Genomic DNA, 27,500 nt, shown 5'->3' on the forward strand with positions numbered 1-27,500 from the left:
CATCCTTTTTTGTGTAGTAAGAGTGCACACTCAAGGCACCTGAGCAGCAAATCTTTCTTGGCCAAGTGCAAATGCCAAGAAACGTTCACCTTTCCCTAGATTATATAATTATTTAAATTGTTGTGGCTCTTTCATACACCACGTCATCTGTCCTAATTCTATCTCTGTGTATATTTTAATTCACCAGCCATATGGGTGTATTATCTGCACACCCTAGCTTAGCTGTGCTAAGTGCACCAGCCTCTTCCCCAAAAGGAGGCCAGTGTCAATGCTGTGAAGCACAGGGTCTAAATCATCCCAAGAAGGGAGGGCCTTAAGATAGCTTCCAAATCCTTGTTTCCTCTGTGATATTTCATTGTTCTACAAACACAGGCATCTTGACAATTTAAGATTTTTCTCCTCCCACTCCTTCTATCTTATTTAAAAAAAAAAAAAATCAGTACAAGTTCAGCTGAGTCTGATTTGCTAACTGAGAATTCAACTGCAATTTTACTTCTGAATGACAGGAGGCCAGCAGGGGGAAACAAAGGGCACCATGAAGAGAACTATAGAACTGCTGCTTTCACCAGCCTTTCCTCCCTGCATGGTGCCTCCCTCCTGAGCTTTGACATTCTTTGCTTTTATGGGAGGCCACTGAAGCTTTTGTGTGTGTGTGTGTGGTTTTTTTTTAACTTTTGAGAGTAGAAATCGTGTATCAAAAATCCATATAAATCAGTTGCATTTAAAAAAGTGAATGAATGTGTATTAGGTGTTCAATAGACATCTGGATAGCTTTTTAATAATGGTAACTAATGACTGATGTTTTATATATACATAAGTGACGTGTAATACATTTCCCCATCCAAATCATTCATCAGTATTTTAGGATGCGATCTTGTCACCCTTGTATGTATGTAACTCGCACTTGAAGTGAGTGGGCGATTTGTCTGGGCAAGGCCTATGCGCTCCTGAAACATAACACACGTGACACAAATACTCAAGTTAGACTCATTCACCTTGTATGCCTCTGGAGTTACAAAAGCCAAATTGATGGTGTATGATTAAGAGGTGAGACAGTTGCACTTAAGAAAAAAAACAACAACCATAAAGCTTGGGTAAATCTGCTGAATTTATGTTACTTTTTGGTTTGCTGTGTTTTCCACTGTGAATTATGCAGCTTTTTCAACATGTGGTGGCTATGGTGCTTTATGCATGATGCCTTTAGATGGTTAAATCAAGGTATTCTTCTGTTAATTCCAGAGAAACTATTTAAGGGGGGAAATGCTCCCGATATTCCATTCCTTCTGTGGTTCCAAGGCTTCCCTGGTCCTCATTCTCCACAGGGTTACACTGTTTAGTGCACCAATGTAACAGATTTGTTTGTGATAAAGAGAGAGAGATCAATGTATAATTATATTGATCTATACACACAGGGCTGGTCTACATGCTAAGCTCAAATATTTAGCTAAATCAGTGCAACCTACTGGTGTTGACATTCTTTTGTTTCAGATTAAGAATTCCTTCTTGATTCTGTTTGCATCAGTTTCTTGCCAAATGAAGCAAAATTGAAATAGTTCATTTTTAACCATGAATGCCACGTTCAGAAGTTGCACAGATTTAACTCAATCTGTTTAGGAACAGTTTGAATTAAATGGGTGCTCAAATTGTGTCTAGACAAGGCCGTACATGGTTGCTTTTGTGTTGGTCTCCCTCTTCAGTAATGCTCTCATAAACCGGGAAATGCTATTCAGACACTGATACAAACTTATGATGAAAGTAATGTTAAATGCGTTGTCTGTGAAAGTGTCACTTTGAGTTCTTTCCCTTCGTCTACAATCCATAGATATGCTAGATTTGTTTTTTGAAGCAGACTATGAAATGTCACTACAGAACATATACAGATTTCCTGAATGCTATCCTCTCCAGTGCGAAGAGGATACCTGATTTAACTGTTTGAACTTTAAAGTAGCCCATGTCTGGGCATGCCTCTCACAGGCTTATTTAATTAAATGAATTTTGACACTCTGAATTTCTTCTCTTCAACTTGGCAATCAAATCCAGAGTTTTGTTCTTGAAATATCAGCTATGTAGAAGTCTTACATGTATCCATATCATCTCATCCTCTGTGAAATGTAATCATTGAACTATTCAAATATGGAAGACTGTGTAATTTTTAATAGCTTTGAGAATTATTTTGTATGATGATTTTTTTAAATGAATGTGTACTCTTCAACAAATTAAATCTTGAGATTTTACAGGAGTCACATTTTTAAACAGTGTTTGTATACATTTTAACACTTTTCTATTTTCTATTTTGATTTTGTATATTTTTATGTATGCACAGTGTACAGATTTTTGCTGTAAATAAAACATTTGTTTTCATTTATTTAGCAGCACTGGTCCTTAACTTGAATGGATGAAATTGCACGTGACATGAAATGAGGATGTTACTGGTCAGCTCTACATAGTGAGGAGATCAAGATCTTGAATTGAAATAGAGGTAGAGGCTGACAAGTAGCTTGTTTAATTAAAAATGGAAAACATACTATGTAAGTGGATTGGGATACAGAGCAGTAAAAGGGATTATGGACTAAATGGTTGCTATAAACCACTGATCAATAAAAGGATGTGGGGTGACTGTGGACACAGACTTCATTCAGTGACAAGAATAGGGAGAATACACAGACGCCAAGGGCTTGTGTACACAGGGAAGTTGGCTGGCATCTCTCTAGTGGAATAATTATTTCAGAATCAAGTCACTGTTATGATAGACTAGAGCATCCTCAGGAGCCATTATGCTAGCATAGCTATAGAAGAATGGTTTATTTCACTATAGCTATGCTGGTCAATTTCTCTGCTTAGACAAGTCCTAAGAAAAGGCTGCACTCTTGTTGGCAAATTTCTGTTGAAGTGAAAGTTTTGCCTTCTCAAGAAATCATGTCCTAAAGTTAGTTAAGCAAAAATTTCTTTACACAGACCATAATTTAAAGTGAATAATGAACTACAAAAGGGAAAACATAACTGCACAGACACTTAGGGGATAAAATACAACATTGTGCACCCACCAGTGGCCTGAGCCAAAGCCCATTGAAATCTATGGGAGTCTTTCAGCTTGTAAAGAGCTTTGGCTCAGGCCCCTAATTTAGAGAGGTGGACTAATCTAGATAGCCTGAATTTTTTCCATCTCAGAAAGTTCCTATTTACTAGGCATGGTCAAGTTGTGAGGAAGTCAGTTAAACAGAAGTGCGGTAGATGTTGGATTGTTGTTAAGATAACCACAAAGCCATTACAAAGTCAGAATCCCACCTTTTATGATACTACGTATTTGAGAGGAGTGTGCACATGTGGAACCTAGCCAATTTCGCTTTTTCAGAACGGAAACGTAGTCATTTACGCTTACCACACAACATGAAAGTAAGTAAGGAGGCCTTTTTTGTTTAATTATACTCTGATCGGCTAGGGGCTGAACAGAACAAAATATTCTTTTGAAAAACTTGATTTGAAGAAGACTTCCCCTTTCAGGCCCTTCGGGTTAACTTGACTTGTGTTTTTTACCTGTATTTTTTCACAAGATCACTGCATTCTTCATGGTAAAATGAACCTAGCAAATAGGGGGCATTGGAGGGGGAGATTCGCTGCTGAAGAAGAAGTGAGCACTAATTCTTGGGGTGAGTGGGCAAGCTTGTTTGTCTGGTTGGTTTTTCTTTTGGCTTGCTTAAAATTTACAGTGTGGCCTGTTGGGAATTGTGTGTAAGGGGACAGTTGGAGTGGGGGCCAGGGGTTTACTAGCTGCTACCTGAGCAGGCACTAGCGAGGCTCTAGTCTCCTGTCCTCTGATCCTTCATTACCCTTGATCATCCTTGTGGTTACCCTGCCAGTGTGTTAATGAGGGGGCAAGTCTGACCTAGGAGAGACTGGCCCATGCTAAGTGAGCAGCATAGCACACAGGGGAGTTTGAGAAGGAGTTTGTAGAAGGGGAAAGAATAAAATTAGCAGGGTTTGGAACTGCTGTGATGCCAGTGCCAAGACTGCTCCTGGCTCCTCCACCTGTGTCCAGACAGAGAACCTGACCATGGATGCCGCTACCCAAGTCCTGGTGTGGATTTGCAGAGACTGGCCTGCATTTCCCCAGGCTGGGGAGACCATCCAGTGTGAAAGGCAGGGCCGGCTCCAGGGTTTTTGCTGCCCCAAGCAGAAAAAAAAAAAAAAAAAAAAAAAGCTGTGATTGCAATCTGCAGCTTTACTGCCGTCGCTTCAGTCTTCGGCAGCAATTCGGTGGCTGGTCCTTTGCTCCGAGAGGGAGTGAGGGACCCACCACTGAATTGCCGCTGAAGACCCGGACATGCCGCTCCTCGCCACTGGCCACCCCAAGCAGCTGCTTGCTGGGCTGGTGCCTGAAGCCGGCCTGATGAAAGGTGTCTGCTGGTGGAATCTCTCAGGAAACACGTGGGAGAGCTACAGGAGGAGGTGGCTAGGCTGAGGAGCCTCCGTACACATGAGGAATTCACTGAAAACATGAAGGTTGAGGAAGCAATCCAGCTAGAATGGACCGCAGTAGTCCAGGGGAGGAGAAAATGGCTTCTTCACAGGGAGAAAACTGACTGGTGGCAACTTCTAGCAGCAGGCAGTGCTCCACCTCTGCTCCCAAGCCACCATGCATAGAAATAAAAAATTGTATGCTGCCCTGGCCATGTCGGATGAGGTATCTCCCCCAGAGGTGGAGAAGCAGAAGCCATGTACCCCCACGGCTGGAAGGATCCTGGCCGCTACTCCCAAGAGGAAATGACCAATGACTCCCTTCTAAAGGAGGCAGAAGCATCGAGCTGCTGACCTGACCTGGCATCTCAAGAGGTGTGCTGCCTGCCAGAGGCCCATATTCGAGATCTTATGGAAGGATTATTGAGGATCATCTCTGGCCCTCTGACTCCGATCCTGCTCATCCACCTGGGCAATAATGGTACGGAGAGGTCTGTCCCTGAGCAGACCAGAAGTGACTACAGGGCTCTGGGAGTAAGGGTGAGGGAGCTGGGAGAGCCGGTGGTGGTCTCATCAATCCTTCCAGTCAAAGGTAAGGGCCCAGGCAGAGACAGATACATCCTGGAGGTGAATGTCTAGCTTCGAGGATGGTGTTGCCAGGAGGGCTTCAGCTTCTTTGACCATGGGATGCTGTTCAGACAAGAAGGGCTGCTGAGTAGAGATGGAGTCCATCTATCAAGAAATGGTAAGAGTATCTTCAGGTGATTAACAGAGTGACGCAGGCTTTAAACTAGGTTTGGCAGGGGCAGGAGACAAAAGCCCATAGGACTGTCCAAAACATGGAAACTTCGGTGAAGGATTGGAATATGCTGTGGGGAACGTGGGCAATCACAGCTGGGACAAAAGAGAGACGAGGGAATATAGAAGTGAAATCTAACAAACAGATGTCTGTATACTAATGCAAGAAGTATGGGAAACAGGAAGAACTAGTAAATGATCACAATGTGACATAACTGGCATCACAGATTTTAACTTGATGGGATAATTCACATGCCTGGAATATTGGCATAGAAGGATACAGCTTATTCCGGAAGGACAGGCAGGGGAAAAAGTGAGAAGGTGTTGTCTTATGTATAAACTTGCACTGAGGTTGAGATAGAAGTGAGAGGCAGAACTGTTGAAAATCTCTGGAAAAGAATAAAAGGGGTTTAAAAAAAAGTGATGTCGGAATCTAATACAGACCACCTAACCAGGAAAAATAAGTGGATGGGGCTTTTTTTAAATAGGATTCAATGGTGATGGGGGACTTCAACTACTCAGATATCTGTTGGGAAAATAATACAGAAGGGCACAGATTATCCAACAAGTTCTTGAAATGCATTGGAGACAATTTTTTATTACAGAAGGTGGAGAAAGCAACTCGGGGAAAGGCTATTCTAGATTTGATTCTGACAAACTGGGAGGAACTGGTTGAGAATTTGAAGGTGAAAGGCAGCTTGGGTGAAAGTGATCATAAAATGATAGTCCACGATTCTAAGTAATGGTAAGAGGGAAAACAGCAAAATAAAAACAATGAACTTCAAAAAGACAGACTTCAGTAAATTCAGAGAACTGGCAGGGTGAGATCTCATGGGAAGCAAGTCTAAGGAAAAAAGAGTTCAGAAGAGTTGGCATTTTTTTAGAGAGACATTATTAAGGTCGCAAGAGCAAACTATCCCAATGGATAGGAAAGATAGGAAGTATGGTAAGAGACTACCTTGGCTTAATCAGAAGATCTTGAATGACCTGAAACTCAAAAAAAAAGTCCTACTAAAAATGGAAACAAAGTCAAATGATGAAGAATGAATATAAAGACCAACACAAGCACATAGGGACAAAATTAGAAAGGCCAAGGCAACAAACAAGATTAAATTAGCTAGGGACATAAAGGGTAACAAGAAAACATTTTACAAATACGTGAGAAACAAGAGAAAGACCAAGGACCGGATAAGCTCATTACTCAGCGAGGAGGGAAGGACCATAACAGAAAATGCAGCAGTGGCCGAAGTGCTAAATGACTTTTTTTGTTTCAGTTTTTACCAAAAAAGCAGCGACTGAATGACTAACATAATGAACAGCTGTATAAATGGGATCTGAGGCTAAGACAGGAAAAGAACACATTGAGAATGATGTAGACAAGTTGGATGTCTTCAAGTTGGCAGGGCCTGATGAAATACATCCTAGAATACAAAAAGAACTGGCTGAAGAGATCTCTGAGATCTCTGAGCCATTAGCAATTATCTTTGAGAACTTGTGGAGGACAGGAGAGATCCCAGAGGATGGAGAAAAGGCAAATACAGTACCTATCAAAAGGGGAATAGGGAGAATCCAGCGAATGATAGACCAGGCAACTTGACTTTGGTACTCAGAAAGATATTGGAGCAAGTAATCAATTTGTAAGCACCTAAGTAATAAGCCAAGAACAAATCATGTCAAACCAACCTAATAGCTTTCTTTGACAGGGTAACAGGCCTTATGGATAGGGGGAAAGCAGTAGATGTGATATATCTCGAGTTTAGTAGGCTTTTGATACTGTCTCACATGATTTTCTCATAAGGAAACAAGAAATATAGCCTAGACGAATCTACTATAAGATGGGCGTATAGAGTGGGTCTGGTTCTATTTAATATTTCAGAAATTATTTGGATAATGGCAAAGAGAGTATACTTATAAAGTTTTCCAAGCTGGGAGGGAGTGCAAGCACTTTGGAAGACATGACTGGAATTCAAAATGGTCTTGACAAACTAGAGAAATTATCTGAAATAAACAGGATGAAATTCAATAATGACATGCGAAGTACTTCATTTAGGAACTAATAATCAATTGTACACTTACAAAATGGGAAATGAGTAGGAAAGAGTACTGCAGAAAAGGATCTGGGAGTTATAGTGGATCACAAACTAAATATGAGTTAACAATGTAACACTGTTGCAAAAAAGTGAGCATTGTTCTGAAATGTATTATCAGGAGTGTTATAAACAGCAAGACACACGAAGTAATTCTTCCACTCTATTCAGCTGGAATATTGTGTCTAGTTCTGAGCATCACAATTCTGGAAAGATGTGGACAAATTAGAGAAAGTCCAGAGTAAAACAACAAACATGATCAAAAAGTCTAGAAAACATGACTTACAAAGAAAGACTGAAAAAAAATAGGTTTGTTTAGTCTGGATAAGAGAAGACGGAGGGAGAACGTGATTACAGTCTTCAAGTATGTGAAATGTTGTTATAAAGAGGAGGGTGATAAAGTGTTATCCTTAGCTGCTGAGGTCACGACAAGCACCAATGGACTTAAATTGCAGCAAGGGAGATTTAGGTTAGATATTAGGAAAAACTTTCTAACTGAAAAAGTAGTTAAGCACTGCAACAATTTGCCTAGGGAAGTTGTAGAACCTCCATCATTGGAGGTTTTAAAGAGCAAGTTAGACAAACACCTGTCAAGGATGGTCTAGATAATACTTAGTCTTGCCCTGGTGCAGAGGACTGGACTAAATAACCTATTGAGGTCACTTCCAGTCCTACATTTCTGATTTATTATTTAAATTCCATTGTTTCATAAGGTGATACGTGGTGATCTTATCTTATTGTGTGGGGCTTAACCTGCAAACCTGCTTGTCAACTATTAAGAATCCAAAACCTTGTGGATTTCTACAGCTTTGGCACTAGTCACAGAGTAGGCCCTTTATCTCATATGTGAAAATTCCATTTCCCTTAGTCTGCAGGGGACCTGCACTAATCAGCTGTCTGCATGGTGGGCTGAGGGCCTCCTGGGAGGTGCTGAACATTGTCCACTCAGGTTGACTTCATTGGGAGTTGAAGGTCCTCAGCTCCTCACATGCTTGGCCTGACAGAGCCTGGGATCACTTGAGCACTATTTGCTTTTATCAGGTAGATCAGAGTAAATGCAGTGATGTGGAGCTATCCAGGATTTCAGTAGAAGGTTGAGACCCATCAGGAAAGACAACATGTCTTAACCCACTCTGTGCTCAGTGATGATGGCTGCAGAAGGTGAACCACTACCTTTCTGATGACATTGCAAGGAAAGGGAGGTAACTGGTGTAGATGTCCTGTGTAGATTTCATCAGAGTCAACTGAACTGCTGTATGCTGTAGAATGGCTGGTAGTTTGTCTTCTTTGAAAAAGGCACTGATGATCTAATTTATTAATGGAAGTCAGAAGTTCTTTACTAGACTTCAGCAGCCATGAAGAGCTAGTTCTGTTTTATGGGTGGTGACGCTGGACATTCCTTAGAACTTTCAGGATCTCCTGTTTGGTAATTGGTCCAAATTTCTTCATAACAGATGGTAGCAGACATTCCTCATACTGAGATGGTTACTTTTATCCCAGCAGGATCCTGTCTGGATTTGATAATTTTTGTTTAGGGAGTAGACCAAGAACTTCTTGTGGTAAGTAGGACTTGGATCTGGGGTCATGTGTACGTATTTTGCATGAATAATCCAAGAGTTTTAAAAGGAGCTTGCTGGACTGTTGATGGTTATTTTCAATAAGTTGTGGAGCACTGGGGAAGTTCCAGAAGACTGAAAGAAAGTTAATTTTGTGCCAATTTTTAAAAAAGGTAATTAGGATGATCCAGGTAATTAAAGGCCTGTCAACCTGACATCGATACTTGGGCAAGATAATGGAGTGGCTGATAAGGGTTTAGATTAATAAAGAGTTAAAGCAGAGTATTGTAATAAATAAATGCAAATCAACATGGCTTTATGGAAAATAGATCCCATCAAACTTACTTTATATCTTTTTTTATGAGATTACAAATTTGGTTGATAAATATAATAGTGTTGATGTAGTATACATAGACTTCTGTAAGGCATTAGACTTGCTTCTGCCCAACATCTTGATTAAAAAACTAGAATATAAAATTAACATGGCACACGGAGATTGCTTCTTGGCCTTATGATATTTAACTTTTTTATCAATTAGCTGGAAGAAAACATTAAATCATCACTGATAAAATTATCAGATGACACAAAATTGTGGGAGTGGTAAATAATGAAGAGGACAGGCCATTGATTCTGAGTGATCTGGATCACTTGACAAATTGGGATCAAGCAAACAATATGCATTTTAATATGGCTAATGTAAATGTATAGATTTAGGAACAAAGAATGTAGGTCATACTTATAGGATAGGGGACCATCCTATGAAGCAGTGATTCTGCAAAAGATTTGGAGATAATGGTGGATAATCAACTGACCACAAGCTCCCACTATAATGCTGTGATCAAAAGATCTAATGTGATCCTTGGATGCATAAAGAGGGGAACCTTGAGAGGTTGTTTTACCTTTGTATTTTGAGGTGGTGTGACTGCTGCTGGAATACTCTGTCCAGTTCTAGTGCCAACAATTCAAAAAGGGTGTTAATAAATTGGAGAAGGTTCAGAGAAGAGCCTGAGAATGATTGAAGGATTAGAAAACGTGCCTTACAGTGACAAACTCACAGAGCTCAATCTATTTAGATTAGCAAAGAGAAGGTTAAGGGGTGACTTGATTACAGTCTATAAGTACCTATAAGGGGAACAAATATTCAATAATGGGTTCTTCAAAATAGAAGCAAAGGGTATACCATGTTCCAAAGGTGGACAGCTGAAGCTAGACAAATTCAGACTGGACATAAGACATCAATTTTTGATAGTGAGGCTAATTAACCACTGGAACAATTTACCAAGGATTGTGCTGGATTCTCCAACACTGACAACTTTTAAATTCAAGATTGGACATTCCTCTAACAGATCTGCTCTAGGCATTATTTTGGGGAAGTTCTATGGCCTGTGTTATGTAGGAGGTCAGAACAGAACAGACGATCACTATGGTCCCTTCTGGCCTTGGAACTTAAGAATAAGCAAGTTTACTGCATGGAACAGTTCTGCTGGTTGTGATTTGGCTGATGCAAGGAAGATCACTATATCTTCCTTTATAGCTTCAAGGGCTCCTTGAGATATTAATGAATTGTTGATGAACAAGTCTTGTGCCATGGGCATTCCAACCCCTTTATGCAAGTATTCTTAGACTCATGGTCCCTCCGGCAGTGATGTGAGGGAAAGGGTCACTTGGGGGCTAGTTTGTCAATGGTTTTGTTAAGAGGTTAGTTGGAGCGTTCTTCTTCAACACATTAATCTTTTGATTTGGTGGTTTTTTATTTTGGGATCTGCTGGGACCAAAATCTATTGAGGACTAGCTGATTTGCTTGGTTCACTGGAGTGGCAATGATGGATTTCTTTAATACATATCATACAGCAATAATGTCTTTTACAGACCTGGGTATAGTTCCTTATTTAAATTCTATTTCACAATAACAAGAAGTCATTCCACACAATGCACTTCAAAGCAATGATTGCACATCTTTGGAAGTTAAATTCAGTCAGTCTTTGACTTTGTGCCGTATTGCCCAAGGCAAGCTAGAAATGCACTTCTTGTCATTTCTTGTTATTAAGAAATGTATTAGTGCTCAATTAAATGCTTATCAACGTTGATGGAAATGTTAATCAGATACATTAAAACATTTGAATCCAATTTTAATGTTTTAATGTAGATTTTTCAGGGGGTAGGGGAGACAAATTAAAGATATGTCCACCAAAAAGATTGCCAATGCAACAGCATGTACAAAGAAGATATAATGGAAGAAATCAAAGAAGCTGTGAACGGTATAACCAGATGTACATTAACAAAAAAATTTCTCATTCAGTTAATGCTGTTGCTAAGATTTTTATTTTACTGGCAAAACATTAGAGATGGTTAATGTAAATTCATGAAAACAAAATTTCACCAGTAGCACTGGCTGACTAAAAAAAGTGTGGCTGGGAGATAATCTGAATTAGTTTGTCAAGAGCAGGAGTGTCCCTGATGTATTCAGTTGTACTGTACTTCCAAATGAATGATGTATTGCTATGTCAGGATAAGCACAGAGTATAGGCAATTAACATCTATAGAACTGTAAATGTACATGACACTTTACAAACCACAATAGGGGAAGACATTTTCCTGCCCCTAAGAACTTACTCTCTGAGATGCAGGACATAAGTTCCATTAAGGCGGGAGGGAGTGGAGAGAAGAACTGGGGAGAAGGTAAGAATGATTTACATACATGGTTCATGGTTATCAGATTTCCTAATTCACTCTCTTAGCCTGCCCAACCCAGCTTTTAGAGCCAACCTTTATAGCGAAGTTACAGATCCAGCTTGCTGTCTTCTGTTGGGCTTTTTCCAAGACCTCTTCCATTCAGTTCCCCAAGAACTCAGTTCGACTCCAGTCTCATCACTTAGGTTCTTTTATTTGGCATACAGTAAAGCAGGGCCGCCCGGGGGCGTTGGGGGAGCAAGAGGGGCAATTTGCCCCGGGCCCCGCAGGGGCCCCCACCAGAGTTTTTCAGGGCCCCTGGAGCAGAGTCCTTCACACGCTCCAGGGGCCCTGGAAAATTCTTGCGGGGCCTGGGCCCCTGGAGCTTCTTCCGCTCCGGGTCATCGTCAGCAATTCAGCGGTGGGGGGGGGGGGTCCTTCCTCTCCGGGACCCACTGCCGAAGTGCCCCAAAGACCCGCGGCGGCCCTGCAGTAAGCTATGATGAGTTGATCAGACTCAAGAGTAGGGTGTGAAGGTTGGACGTGCAACACATGCAAAGTTACACAGCAAACCTCTTCCTTCATATCCATTGACACATTACATTGCACTTACTGTACATTGCTTTACACATTTTGGGATTGCTTGGTTACTTTGTAGGAAACAATTCCTATCTGGCAGGCTCTGTTTATGCACTGTCCACACTTGACCTACTTTTTACCACATTTTTACATTTCCAACTTATTTTGTCCATTGTTATTTTGCTCATAGCAAATGGTTCCCTGAGTGTTTTCCCTCTCATCTTGGCTAGCTCAGACATTGTCTCAGTTTACTGACCCACTCACTTATTTTAGTTGGCACAAATATTGTGCTTTCAGTCTGCTAATTAATCTTCCTACTCCTGTTGTCTAGGAAATGAGGCCTCCCCCACCTCCCCATGTTTCATTACTTATGTCAGGCCAGGCCTTCTTTGTTCTAATATGGCATAGGCTTTTCACCTTGGAAATCTGCTGCTGATATGGGTACTGCTTGGTGTGAGTTGTAGGTTTTAAGGACAATGTTGAAGAAAGGAAATGGTACTTAGCGGACAGAACATGGAAAACTGTTCTACTTGTAGGGAGCTACATCTGTGAAGGTAAGAACTGATTAATCCTGCTGCAGCCATTCAGAGTGAGAGCATCATCTGCTCCCCACCATCCAAGGAGAGGAGAGGGCCGAGGCAGATGTTGAGCTGTATACTTGGAGTGCTGAGATAATGAGTGAAGGGAAGTGGAGGGAGCAGAGGATAAAAAGGTACTGGATCAATATGGATTTCTTAAATATAGATTCTGAGTAGGAAAAAGGAGATGGGGAAGGATGGAAATAAGATTAGCAGAAGCTGAACATAAACACTGGAGAGAGTGGGAGAGAAATGGATGGGCATGAAAGGGTGGACCTGGATTGGAAGAGAGATCACCTGAGGGGAGAAGGAGGCAAAGAATAAGTCTGAAATGACATGAAGATTTGCGAGAGGTGAGAAAGAGAAGGTCACACTTAGGTGAGCAAAGGATGAGAGAAAGATAAAAAGGTGGAAGAGGAGAGGAGAAGCAAGTGAAGGAGAGGTTAGAAGTAATGAAACAGATAAAACTGCTGTTCCCTACTGGCTTCTGCTTTTTTATTATTTATTCAGTAAATTAATGGATGATAAGTGTCATAAGAATGGCCATACTGGTCTTGTTTCCTTGACAGTGGTCAAGGCCAGCTGCTTCAGAGGGAATGAACAGGCCAGAGAAAATTATCAAGTGATCCATCCCCTATTGTCCAGTTCCAGCATCTGGCAGTCAGAGGCTTAGGGACACCCAGAGCATGGGTTGCATCCCTAACCATCTTGGCTAATAGCCATTGATGGACTGGTCTTCCATAAACTTATCTAGTTCTTTTTTAAACCCAGTTATACTTTTGGCCGTCACAACAACCCCCTGGCAATGAGTTCCACAAGTTGACTGTGCATTGTGTAAAGAAGTAATTCCTTATGTTAGCTTTAAACCTCCTGCCTATTAGTTTCACTGGGTAACCCCTGGTTCTTGTGTTATGAGGAGGAGTAAATAACACTTCCTTATTTACTTTCTCCCCACCATTCTTGATTTTACAGCCCTCTATCATATTCCCCCTTAGTTGTCTCTTTTTTAAGCTGAAATGTCTGTCTTATTAATCTCTCCTCATATGGCAGCCATTCCATACCCCTAATCATTTTTGTTGCCCTTTTCTGGACCTTTTCCAATTCCAATATATCTTTTTGGAGATGGGGTGACCAGATCTGCATGCAGTATTCATGATGTCGGCATACCATGGATTTATGTAGAGGCAATATGATATTTTCTGTCCTATTATCTATCCCTTAATAATTCCCAACATTCTGTTAGCTTTTTTGACTGTCGCTGCACATTGAGTAAGACTAGGGATGTTGGCAAACACCAGGGGCAGATAAGGAAAACCATGACATGTGAGGGTTTGCTGAAACCAAATATGGTCTTTCAAGCTTCCCTGTGATTTTAAGCTGCCTCTTTCTCTCCCCCACTCTACCTCCCAAGATGAGATGGCCTTTTGGTGGCAGTAAGTGGCCCTCAAGCCACCTTCAGCTCTCACTTTCTATTACAAAACCTCAATTACAAGCTCTTCAATAGTCCTAATTTAGATTTTACAAATAAATTGGGCTGAAAATAGATATTAGGCCATTAGGCTGGGTAATGGGCAACTGGGGCACATGGAGAAGAGAAAAGAGGATACAAAAAGGAAATACAGCAATGAAGTATGGCAAGAATTATATTAAGAACAGAGGTGCGCCAGCAGGAGGAGTCATTGAGAGCACAAGAGAGACAGGCAACCTGCTCGCAGTTCCAGTGCCTGGCCCAGAGCAGCCATTATAGGGAAAGTTCAGCTTTGCCCCAGTAGCCCTGGGATGGAGGAAGCATGTCAAGTTTCTCTGGGTGGATGGCACATGTGCAGTCTGGTTAGCACTAAGAGCTGTGAGAGGCTTGCACATGCTCAGTGAGGGTGGAACCTTCAGAGGTTTTAGCAGCTAAAATCCAAGAAGTCTCTACGGAGCATGTGCGAACTAAGATTATTCAAAGGTTTATAACTTGGCCAAATTTGGGAGGATTTTCATGAGAATAGCAAAAGGCGCATTCCTGACACAAACGCCATCCCCCTGCCAAAAGTCAAGTCCCTGTTCCAAAGCATGAGGGCTCAAGACAATTTCAAAGAAAAGGTCTTAAGAGTTTTTTATCATGGGCAAAGCAATGTATTTTTTCCTAGCCTTGTTCTTGGAAACAGATAAACAGCTTTGGGTTAAATTTAAAAAAAAAAAATCTGCCTGAGGCAAACAATCAGCATGGAAAATTTCAGCACAAACAGTTAAAACCTAGCAAAGTTAAAAGCAACTGAAAAAATATTCTTATAATCGGAAGTGAAGGCAACCTTAATAATAGGCAGTACTATCAGCCCCACCTATAATTCAGGAGCCGTGTCTAAAAGCAATAGGACACCCCAGAGTTAATATTAGTTGCCTACATGCACAACTCTGAGATGGTATAAAATATGAGCCTTGTCTTTCATGATCACTAATAAACATCTTGTTGTGAGTTATTAATGTAGCATCTTATTTTGCATAACAAACCTGTCTTCTTTCCTAGCATGCACACCATCAAATTCCTACCTTAGCTGCTACTCGTGTGCATGTCACACAAACACTTCAGTAGAATTGCCAGTGGAATTTGCTTTTGATCTTACACAACTGATATAAAAGTAGCAAGTATTAATATGTCCTTTATTCTATAATTCTACATAAGGATTATATAAGTTACAGGACTTGGTTTATAACTACAAAGTCAATTAAATGTTGTATGTATCTATCTAAAACAAGCTACCCATCAGATTTCAATAGAGAAACTAAACCTAGTACATTACTTCAAAGTCCAGCACATGCAGTGTGAGAGAAAGTAATTTGTAGAACAAAAACCTCCAAACACTGAACTGAACAATACTAAAGAGGCCATTGCATCTAGTTCCTATTCCTACCTTTAAGTCAGAATCATTTAGAACAGTGAAGTCTGATTGATGGATACCGACTGACAGTGCCAGAGGCAAATCTACCAGCCACTACTGCAACATTTGTCTTAAAGATAAAACAAAGGGTCTATTACTGCCACAATACACAACGAGCATTTTCAGATTATTTTATTAGTCCCCATTTCTTGGAGAGTTCAAAGCATAGTGGAGATATTTTGATGGTTTTTAAATATATCTTGGATTTTTTCTGAAGTCAGTACTACATTCTGCCTTGTCATAAACAGATAGCTAAGGGTTAATGTTCTTTTACCTGTAAAGGGGTAACACCAGTAACCTGAAACACCTGACCAGAGGAACAATCAGGAAACAAGACTTTTTCAAATCTGGGCGGAGGGAAGTTTTGGGTATGAGTTCTTTGTTCTTTGTCTTGTGCCTGTGCCCTCTCGGCTCTGAGAGTGATTTTTCTATCTCCTGGCTTTCTAATCTTCTGTTTCCAAGTTGTAAGTACAAGGATAGTAAGACAATAGGTTTATATTGTTTTTTTGTATTTACATGCGTGTAGTTGCTGGAATGTTTTAAATTGTATTCTTTTTGGATAAGGCTGTTTATTCATTTTTCTTTTAAGCAATTGACTCTGCATATTGTCAACTTAATACAGAGCCTATTTTTAATGTCCTTTTTCTTTTATATAAAGCTTTCTTTTTAAGACCTGTTGGAGTTTTTCTTTAGTGGGGACTCCAGGGAATTGAGTCTACAGCTCACCAGGGAATTTGTGGGAGGAAGAAGTCAAGGGGAAAATCTCTTTGTGTTAGATTTACTAAGCCTGACTTTGCATACCCTCTGGGTGAGGAGGAGAGAGATTAGATCTCTCGGTACTTGTGTTTCCAGGACTGGAAGCAGGGAATCTCCTAGGGTCGTCCAAGGAGAGGAGCCTGGGAAGAAGTAACAAGGAGAGGGGGTTATTTCCCTTTGTTGTAAGACTCAAGGCATCTGAGTCTGGGGGTCCCCCAGGGAAGGTTTTGGGGAGACCACAGTGAGCTAGGCACTGTATAATTCTTAGCTGGTGGCAGCGGTACCAGGTCCAAGCTGGTAACTAAGCTTGGAGGTTTTCATGCTAACACCCATATTTTGGACGCTAAGGTCCAGATCTGGGAAAAAATGTTATGACATGCCTACCTACATTTCCCTGGTAGTTTCAATTGTTCTGATTCAAAGTCCTGATTCAAAGTCCACTGAAGTCAATGGGTTTTGACTGAGCCCATGCTGTCCTGGGCCTAGTGCAGTTTCTACAGCAATGGAAGGATGCTGGAGGCTATGACATCTGTAGTGTAGACAATCTCTTAAAGGAGTGAAACCTATCAAGAACTTATTTTAAATAAGCAACTATGACTCTGGATACACAGAAATGAAGTCTCTCTCTCTTTCTGGTTCAGGGGATCAGAATTTAATTTAGCGTAACCTGTCTTACTTTATTCAACTACATTGGCCTACCATTTTCTTGCATTACCTGATCCGTAGTGTATGTGAACTCAGCACTTCTTGACTAGCTTTCTTCTGAAAATTTTAGTCCTATTAGCTTTCTGAATTGGTGGCAACGTATGAATATGTTTGACAGTATATCTGAATCAGTACACATTTCTATATTTCAGTTCATTCCCAAATGTATTACAAGTCAGTGCAGATGGGTGCACAAACACTCATTTATGCCTGGCTGAACTTTTGAAGATGCTGGCTTCTCCCAAGGATGCAGTTTGTGGAAGAACCAGGAACAGAACACATCTGTCATATCCTGGAGTACCTTAAATCACAAGACCATCCTAGATGGTGCCCCTAGAGTTGGTGCAGGAATGGAAGGGAATATCAAGCTATATGGACAGTGGTGAGAGAGCTGTAGCACCATGCAATTTTTGTGCCACAATAGTGCACTCTCTTTGGTTTAAGTTCTCTTTGTTAGCACCTACAGATCAGCAGAAAGTGCATCGCAAAATAAACAGAATTCTGGTGTAACCCAAAGAGCAGGGACTGAATGCTTAAAAGCCCTGAAAATCTCTTTGCTTTTGCAGTGTCTGTATAGCCTGAGTTGGGCAATTTATCTCATAACAAATCAAGTTTGCTCAAAGTTGAGGGCATTAATGAAACTGTAAGACAAAAAAGAAATGTTGCTAGTGCTGTTTCTTTCCTATATCTTCTGCTACACTAAACAGCCTTCTGTTCAATCCATCTCATTTTTAACCCGTGCTGTACCGCCTAAAAGATATTGCCTGAAATCCAGTGTGACCTCTGTCCCGGGCATGGTACTTCAGGCATGATCTCTGCCCTCTGGCAAATTCAGGAGAAATGTTCTGAGCAGAATCAAGTCCTATATATAGTTTATGTCCATCTTACTAAGGCCTTTGGCTCTGTAAATCACGGAGCCCTGTGGACAGTCCTCCACAAGTGCAGTTGCCCCAATACGTTTGTCAACATTATTAAATCTCTTAATGCAGAAATGCTGGTCCATGCCTTTAACCAACGGTGCTTCTCAGCTACCTTTGTTGTTACCAATGGAGTCAAACAAGGCTTTGTTCTTGCTCTGAGATTATTTAGCATCATGTCTGCAGCTGTTCTAATAGGTGCATTCAGAGACATTGATTGTGATATTTATATGCAGTACCATATGACTGGAGGTGTCTTGAATCTGCATCACCTTTGTGCAAAGACAAAAGTTATTAATACAATCGTTTGCGAATGACTGTTCACTGATGATTGTGCTTTATTGGCCTATAACCTCAGGAACATTCATTTGCTCTGACTGCTTTCTGCATGCAGCAAAACATTTTGGCTTAATGATCAGCCTGAAAAAGGTAGAAGTCATGGGTCCAGCCTTGACCAGGAAGTTCTGCAACTATTTCAATTGTGTCCATTGACAACGTACCATTCAGGGTCATGGACAAATTTTGCTACCTAGGCAATGTCATTTCATGAGATACAATGACTGATATTACAAAGCTCATTGGTGCAGCCAGCAATGCCTTTGGAAAATACTTCAGTTTTGTCCCTGGCAAGAACATAGTGTCAGAGTCCAAACAAAAACTGGCGTTTTCCGCAATGTCATCATCACCACGCTCCTCTACAGCTGCCATACGTGGAATACTTATTGATGCCACTCAAAATGCTTGGACCAATTCCAGCTATGATGTCTATGGCAGATAATGGGAATTAAATGCCAAGATTTGGTTCCAAACTCTGAGCTTCATGACTATACAACGTGACAGGCATTGAAGCTTTCATAGTGAGCACATAGCTGAATTGGTGCAGTTGTGTGGTCCATATGTCGGACAGTAGAATACTGAAGGCCATCTTCTACGGACAATTGCAAATGGGAGCTTGTTTCAGGTGCAGACCAATAAAATGTTACAGGGACATTCTCAAGGCCAACCTCCAATCTTGTAACGTCGACCTCAATATCTGTGAGCTATTAGCCCATGACAAGATCCAATGGCAGCAGCTCTGCCACCTTGGACTGAAAGAGCCCAAGAGCTCACAGACTGCGGCAATTAAGGAGAGACATGTGAGGCATAAAGCTAAAAGCAGCTCAGATTCATCTACAACTGCCTTCACCAGTGGCACTTCTGGACAGGACTGCAGGTCTGAAATTGGTCTTTGGTCTCATCTCAGGATCCACAATAAGTAACTGTAGCTCATCCATCAAACTCAACAGGAGACTCCATCACTGCTGTCTTGAATGGTAGGTGACAGTCAATCAGGAAGGAGAGGAAGCAATAAGCACCACGGTAGAGAGGGGTGAGGGATGGATCTGGCAAGTTTTAACTGGGAGTTGTGTAGCTGCATATTTTTGAGAAATAAATGGGATGGAATTTTTTAATTCTGTGGCACAGTCAACATCTTGAGCAATGAGGGTTGTGGGGATTAAAAGACATGGAGGCAGAGAAAGGGTAGACCAACACAGCAGTGCTCTGACAGTACTGAGAACAAAGTTGTTTAAATCCTCCAGGCTAGCTGTATTGTAATATAGCACAAAATACTTATTGGAAGAAGTCACTTTCCCATGTTGAGTCTCCATCCATGATTTGGGAGACTCCTGGGCCTCCAGCATTGGATTGACTTTGTGGGTAGGGCAGAGTGACAAAATCCTTGATTTCAGGATCAGTCTCCTCTGTCTCAGTGTCCTACTAGACAACCACAGGGGTGTCCTGGATGGTGTCCACAATGTGCCGTGGTTCAGTGACAGCATCTCTGCTAAAAATATGGTCCAGCTCCTCTTGGTAGCTGCAGACTTGCAAGCTCTCCCAAAACCTTATTGTTGTCTCTAACATTCTCAGGAACCTCTTGTTGTTGCTTTGTCTTGGGTTCTGGGATTGCCTCCTCTCCTCATTTACTCTGATAGCCTCTTGTAGACCAGTGCACTACAGTGATGGCTCTTCACCGGGACCTGGAAACACTCCTCGCCCCAGAGGACAATATAGATCAGGACTTCAGCAAAGGCACACATACAAAGCATAAGCCTGGCTGCTGAATATTTTTTTTTTTAATTCTAGATATGTGAACTCACCGTGAGTTGGACTTGCAAAGGGCCACACCTGGCTTCATGCTTTCCCACATTTAATGGGGAGGTGACATCCAGTTAAGATGACTGTGGAGCAGTAGAAGGCACATAAGTGAAAAGAGAAGCCAACATAGCTAGCCAACAATGCAGTGTAGGATACCAATGGGAGGCCTGCTATATAGATGTGGGACAGTTGTTTGAGGATAGGAGTGCATCTGCACCTACTTGGTTTCAAGTAAACTCCTTCCACATCTCAATAAATCCACTTCCAAAGCAGGTTTATCAATGCAGGTTAAAATGGCAGATGATTCACAACAACAAATGTTGCAAAGCACATTATCATGAAATAATTCAAATGAATCTGCAACCACTTTCAAGTATACACAAGCCCACAGTCTCCCTGCAGCGTGTCCCTAAACACACCCCACTGGGCAACCTTTATTCACACCACTGAACTAATTATTTATGTGAGCAGTCCCATTGCAGGCAATGGGAATCTTTGCATGACTAGATGCTCACCTAAGGCTTGCACAAATTTAGACCCCCCCACCCCCGAGGCAATTTCTAATGCATTATGGGCCTGTTTCAATGTTCACTGAAGTCAATGGGAATCTTTGCAGTTTGATGAGTTCACTTATATTTTCCAAAGATACTGTCCCTCCTCTGTTGTGTGAGAAGTTTTGAATGGTCACAGTATTAAACTTTTTCAAGTGATGTGCCTAGTCGTTTAAACATCACTTCTCTCTCCAAATCTTTTGAGAAAATTATAGTCAGCTTCTATTTTTATAAGTGTAATTATTTTAATATAAAAAGACAGTCTGAGTGGAGATCAAACCACTAACCAGGGACTTCACATTCACATCTCATATAGCCCTTCTCATGTATGCTCTCCTCAGTTATGTTCAGATGCACTTTTTCAACATCAGGAAGAGTTGATAATCACGGTATGATTTTTCACAATGCAGTATTAGCCACGCAAGCCTTAGTGGATGTCATTTCAGGAGCAGAACTTGAAACAGTAAATATTTTGGAACAGCTCTTGTTTTGTGTAATTAGGCATAGCTTCATTGCCTTCAGTGGAGTTTATGGTACTTAACATCAGCAGAGGATGCAGCTTGTAATCTTTACACTGGCATCCAAGCAAGAGGTTCTACAGAGCTTTAAACAATTTACTGATAGGAGTTTAATTTGGTTTAAATTAGACTAACATGAAGTATATGGCACTTCCAGAACTCTTCAGATATTAATGTTGAAAGGAAAACCTCAGACTGGAGCCCTGATGACACGAGAAATGCACTGACAGCATCGCTTCCTTAGCTACCAAAACTGCAGACAGAATTAGAACAAATGCAGAGTAATTGAGCTGTTATGACGATCCATGACCCAGTTGATCAGAGTGTTCCTGTTCTGAAAAAAAAGGTGAAAATATGGATTTGTATCAACCTCCTTCTTTTGTGTTGAACTTACACACTTAAGTTCCACAGTTCTGAGAGAAAAAAAAAATCACTTTATTTTACTTCTGACAACTTTCTAAATGGTATGAGAGCTGAAATACAGCTCTGTGGGCTAGAGGATTTGGGGGTTCAAGTTTTAGGCACCCTGGTATTCAAAAAACCCTGTTTAGCTGTGTCCTAACGCTGTAGGGGCCTAAATTCTCTAAGCACCTATGTTTCCATTAGTAAAATCCTCCTGGGCACCTACATTTCTGTTGGTAAGCATGTGCACAGTGCCAAATCCTGATGCTGCTCTGAGTAGCTTGGTGTCTAGCTCACACCAAAGCCCCAGCAGGATTCACAAACTAAATGTTCTCCTGCCCTCACCGGTGCGGCCTGATCTGGTCTCCCACATATTCAGTGTTCAAACCACTGGGCAGTTGGGTATAAGGGTGGTGGCACCACTGCTACCTCCTCTGTTTTTTCTCAAGAAAGAAGCAAGCTGGCTTAGGTACTTAGCTGCAGGAGAGAGTTCATAGCTGTGCACCTTGAGTGGAGGATGGCATCTTCTTTTGGCCTAGAGATTAGGCAGGGGGGTTAGGCCTCTCTTCTGCATTTCCTATTGGCTAGCTTAGGCTGCTTCTGGCTCAGTGTGATGGTTTCTACTGATCTCTTTTTAGGCACCTAATTCTCCCCATACATTGTATAGGGAGCCTGGCTAATAAACGAGGTTGTGAATTCCACTAGGTGGCACAGCACCTAAAAGTTAGGCACCACAATGTCCAAGTTCCCCTAGTGAATCCCCATTATTAATTACTATTATTGTTTGTGTTTCATTACACTGACACCTGACCCAAGTCCCTTCTTAGAACTCACTCTTGCCATGAAGCTTAAAAAAACTGAGAATGAGGAAAGTAACTATTAAAACCCCCCAAACCAAACAACAGCAAGAAACTGCAACACAAAGAGTAGCCACCATTTTAAGCACTAGCCTTGATAGCTGTGCCAGCTTTGTTCTTCCTCTTTGCTTTGCTAAACTCTGGCTATCATGTTAAGGTAGACGGTAAGAACAAGTGGAGTAAGCTGTCTGAGGGCAAAGATAAATGTAATACTCCAATATCCTGTATCGTCAGAGACTAAGCAAGGACATTTCAGAAAGAATCAAAGACATCTTCAACTTTTTCAAAGTTTCTAGCATCTTTGAAGTCTGACTTCACTTCCTGATGTTGCCACATTGTACACTCTTCCAACAGATTTTGTCCCTGAAAAGAAGAGATTTTCCTATGGCTATTCCTCCTTCTTCCAAAGTTTATTTGGGCCATGTATCTAGAACACCATCCCAATGCAGTATCTACCAAGAAGGAGAGGGGAGGTGTTGCAACAGTAGAGTGGCTTGCTACAGTGCAGCTATGTTTCTTGGGTATATGTGCTAAAAGTTTTTCTTCTTGAGAAACTGCCTGGCTGTATTTTCCCTGACTGTAAAGAACTTCTGTTGTAGGTGGAATCTATAGCACCATCAATTTCAATCCAGTCTGATTTTCCTGTGAGCTTATGACACTGTGAAAGATGGAGTTCTTATTACAGTAACTCCTCGCTTAAATGTTGTAGCTTTCCTGAAAAATGTGACTTTAAGCGAAACGATGTTAAGCTAATCCAATTTCCCCCATAAGAATTAATGTAAATGGGGGAGGGGGTTAAATTCCAGGGAATTTTTTTTCACCAGACAAAATATTTTATTATATATATACACACACACACTATAAGTTTTCAACAAACAATTTAATACTCTACACAGCAATGATGATTGTGAAGCTTGGTTGAGGTGGTGAAGTTAGAGGGTGGGATATTTTCCTGGGACTGCCTTACTGCTAAATGATGAACTAGAACAGCTGAGCCTTCAAGGGTTAACACATTGTTAATGTATCCTCACACCCTACAAGGCAGCACAAATGGAGAGAGGGGAAACAGCATGGCGGATAGAGGCAGACTCTCACGTGTGTGAGAGAGATGCACATTGCCGCTTTAAGTATGCTGATCCCACTCTATGTACATTGCCTTTTTAAGTAGATCTGCCAGTTGAGAGAGCCCCTACTGCCAGCAAGCTCCCTCCATCCTGAGCCCTGTCCTGTCTCCCCCCTGCTCTGTGGAGATGAGGTAAGTGGGGGGCAATGTGCTCTTTCAGCTGCTCTTCTGACATGACCTCAGTCCTGTCTATCTCTCTGCGTGTCAATTTATACACTACATATAATTATTCTTATGATATTGTTCCTGTGAAATTTTGAGATATAAAAGACACTGTGCTATGCTTATATATTTCTGTATCTATATTGTTCCTCAGGCTTCCATAATTTTATCACTGATGATATGTTATTTGTGTGCAGATGATACCAAAACATATCCCCTTTGTCAAATCTTTCTGCAGCAATCTCAGTACTCACTGATTGAAACTAAAGACTTAATCATTCAGAACCCTTTCAGAATAAATACAGGTAAGACACGGGCTGCTTCTAAGGAGTACTCATGAGCTTTTTGAAGCACATGGGGGAAGATAAGGAAGTTGCTGTTTTGCTTCCCTCTTAGCACCTTCCAGTAGGAGTAATTTGTTCTCCTCAACAATGGCTCAAAAAAGATTTCAAAAGAGGCAAAATCCTGGTCTTATTGAAATCAATGGGAGTTTTGTCATTGACTTTAATTAGGTCCTCATGTCAGCCTGCAATTTTAATGCAACCTCAACCCTTGATGCAGGGTGCATATTAGGTCCAGTCAAACTTCCTTTTCCTGTTTGGAAACATGGGCCTACATGAACAACAGTGAAGCAGTTAATTGCTCTGAGGTAGTTTGATAGGAGAGGCAATGTTAGTATATCTTTGTTTATTACAATCTCATTTTTCCATATCGAAGCTGAACATAATGCTACTGGTCATAATTATTAATAGTAGATTCCAGGGGATATATAATAAAGAATCCAGAGCCACTATTTGTTTTTTTATAGTATAAATAAAAGTGTTGATAATATATTGAACTGGGGGTGAAATTCTATAGTAGTTTTAACAGTTATAGTATCAAAGAAGACGTCTTTATAAATCACAATGAACTTTTAGAATTCATAATTTCAATGTATGTTTAGCATTTACAACAATGGATTCACAATTTTCAACATTAAGAACATCCACAGATTTTCTCTAGTGCAAAATTTAGCATCTAATGATGTGGCTAGAAAGCACCTGCTGGAGGATCTAATTCATCCCTTGGGTTTCTACAGTCCTGTTCTCTACACAAGAAATGTGGGTCTTTTAGCCAGGCTATTTTTGAAGATCTCTGCAGTTGGTGGCTCAACAAGCTCCCTCGGCATATTCCATGCTAGACGTTATTTTTAATGTCTTTCTTTTAATTAACAGTTCTGTTTTCCAAATAACTAGCACTATTTAAGTTCTATACCAACTCATTAATTTCAAACATTTTGGGCAAGATCTTCAGCTGCTGTAAATCTGTGAATGCACTTCAATGAAATTGTGCTGATTTATACCAGCGGAGCACTTGGCCCGTTAAGAGCCAAACTCTATCCTCATACATTAGCAGCCAGCTATCTCTGCATTTGAAGGGGAAGAATGTAGCATTTGGTTCTCAAATTTGCAATTGTAACAGCAATTTATTTTCAAGGGTCATTGTCAAGGCTGATAAATAATAAATATTTCTCCAGCCTTCTTTTCTTGTATTTTTTTATCCAGGTCATGCATTTTTAAAAACCCTTCCGCCCCCTCCCCCGCCCCCCGCAAAAAAAACCCTAAATGGTTCAAGTGCTCTTTTTGGTAAATATATGCCAACATACCCCACTTATACAGGGAACTCTGCAACTTACAAATTAACATGCAGTATGTGTGAAAAAGAGATAAAGCAGTTTCAGTAAGCAAATACATTTCCAGGGTGATATTACATTGGTCTCAAACTTTTCTATACTGGGATTCTGCTGATGTTGCTTCTCATGTAGCTACAACAGAACACCCCTTTTACTTAGCAATGTGGGAAGGCTGAGGTGGTGACGACTGCAGACTGAGAACCTCAGGTGTATTGTGAACAGAGTACAGTATCCCTAAGGACAATGTATGTCTCAACAGAATGTCTACCCCATGTCTTTGAACTGAAGAACCAATCTCTCAGACCGTGATGCAATTCCTCTTACATTCTTACTCAGTACGGTCTAGCTTCTGTAGGGATTTCAACCAATCATACCCAATTAAAAAAGACACTTTAGACATCATGTGTATCATGCACATCTTTTCCCACAAGGCAGTAAATTGGCACCACCACAGTGATGCAGCTCTTTGAGTAAAAGGGCTAGTGGAGTACTTCATTTACTAAACCACCCAAAATCTCTTGACCATTTTATTCTGTCTGTTACTCTGGCTGTGAGGTGCCGAAATAATAATACTTTGCACCTTTAATATAACAACTACTTTACAGAGCTGGATATGGGTTATCCCCATTTGAAGATGGAGAATAAGAGGATAGCTGTGATGTGGGACTCTGTCAGAAATGCAGAGGATGTTGGGATTGGGAGAGATCAATGATAATCATATAAGATCAACTGGAAGACAATCAGTACAAATATTAGGCATTAATCCCTTTAAATGAGTCCAAACTATTTTCAGCTCTGAGGTCAATCTTTTGGTTTTGATCATGTAGTAACAGATGAGCCATTTAAAAAGACCGCGTAGTGAATAGGTAATGACAGCAATGTTCCTTACCTGCTTGTTCATAAGTATGTAGATAATTGGATTGCATACGGTACTGCTCTTTGCCAGGATGGAAGGTATGACATATGCTACTGGAGAAACTGCACCTGGACTACCAAATGTGGCAAGCAGTGCTATAACTCCATAAGGCATCCAGCATAATAGATAACAGATTATTGTAGTAATCACCATGAAGAGAACATGGTATTCCCTTTTACGGGCAGCATTCTTCCGGATTTTTCCAACCTAGTGAAAAGTAAACAATAATATTGAATTATGAAGAAGCTAGAATGGTCATTTTATCGCTCAAACAGCTTATAAATCTCAGAATACAATTCAAAGTATCACATTCTGACTGACAAAAATAACTATAAAAGCAAACTGAGGGCCCACTCCAAAACTGATTGAAGTCAATGGGAGTCTTTCCATCGACTCCTCTGGGGTTTGGATGAAGCACTGAGTGCATAATGCTATCTGTCAATACAAACCAGAATTCCACTAAAGTTTAAAGAAAAAGGCAGAAAGATGACAAAGTCATCACTTATTTTTTCTTGTCTCCTAAAACAACCCCAGGTGTTTTATAAAAGATGTACAATAATTTAACTCAGTTTTGTCCAGTATACAGGACTTGTTTGAAATGGAATAACTTCATGATATTTACATAGGACCATTAAAAGTTTATCTGGTTGAGATATCAAAATGAACAAAACATTATTAGCACGTGTCCTGAGAGTTATAACAAACTCTCTCTTACTGGACTGTTTCGACTGTATCCATACCTCTGATGGCCTTGATAATATTAGTGAGTGCACAGAAAACACATATCTCCCTTAGGCAGAAACCTCACTAGGTACTGAAGAGGAATAGATTATGTTTTGTGAATATGTTCCTTTTTTGTTGTTGTTGTTTCTCCAAGTGACCCCCTACACATGAAATATTCTTCCTGAGCATTTATGTCCCCGAAACTCCTTGCTCCTCCATCCCCACTACTTACAGCCCAACTTTTCCCACAATATTTTAAACAATAATCCTCTCATTAATAAAATAAAAATTGTAATTCTAAAAGACTATCTTTAAAGCCTCTTAACCATGGCAGAAAGGGATGGAGGGGTCTTGGTGAAAATGAGTCAGACCCAAAGCATCTAGAACTTTGTAAATTGTACACAAAAGGGCAGCT

At 40.8% G+C, this 27,500-nt stretch overlaps 1 protein-coding gene across 1 annotated transcript in view; it reads right to left on the reverse strand.

Annotated features, from left to right (window-relative positions):
* The window catches only part of LOC115654799 (vertebrate ancient opsin-like), a 111,529-nt gene that overhangs the window by 5,347 nt on the left and 78,682 nt on the right, over nucleotides 1-27,500 (reverse strand). The window contains exon 3 of the mRNA XM_030569592.1: nucleotides 26,336-26,569. Within this exon, the coding sequence (XP_030425452.1) occupies nucleotides 26,336-26,569 (234 nt within the window). The remainder of the gene's footprint in view (nucleotides 1-26,335; nucleotides 26,570-27,500) is intronic.

The sequence above is a fragment of the Gopherus evgoodei genome, chromosome 1, assembly GCF_007399415.2.
Source record: "Gopherus evgoodei ecotype Sinaloan lineage chromosome 1, rGopEvg1_v1.p, whole genome shotgun sequence".
NCBI classification, from domain to species: domain Eukaryota; kingdom Metazoa; phylum Chordata; order Testudines; family Testudinidae; genus Gopherus; species Gopherus evgoodei.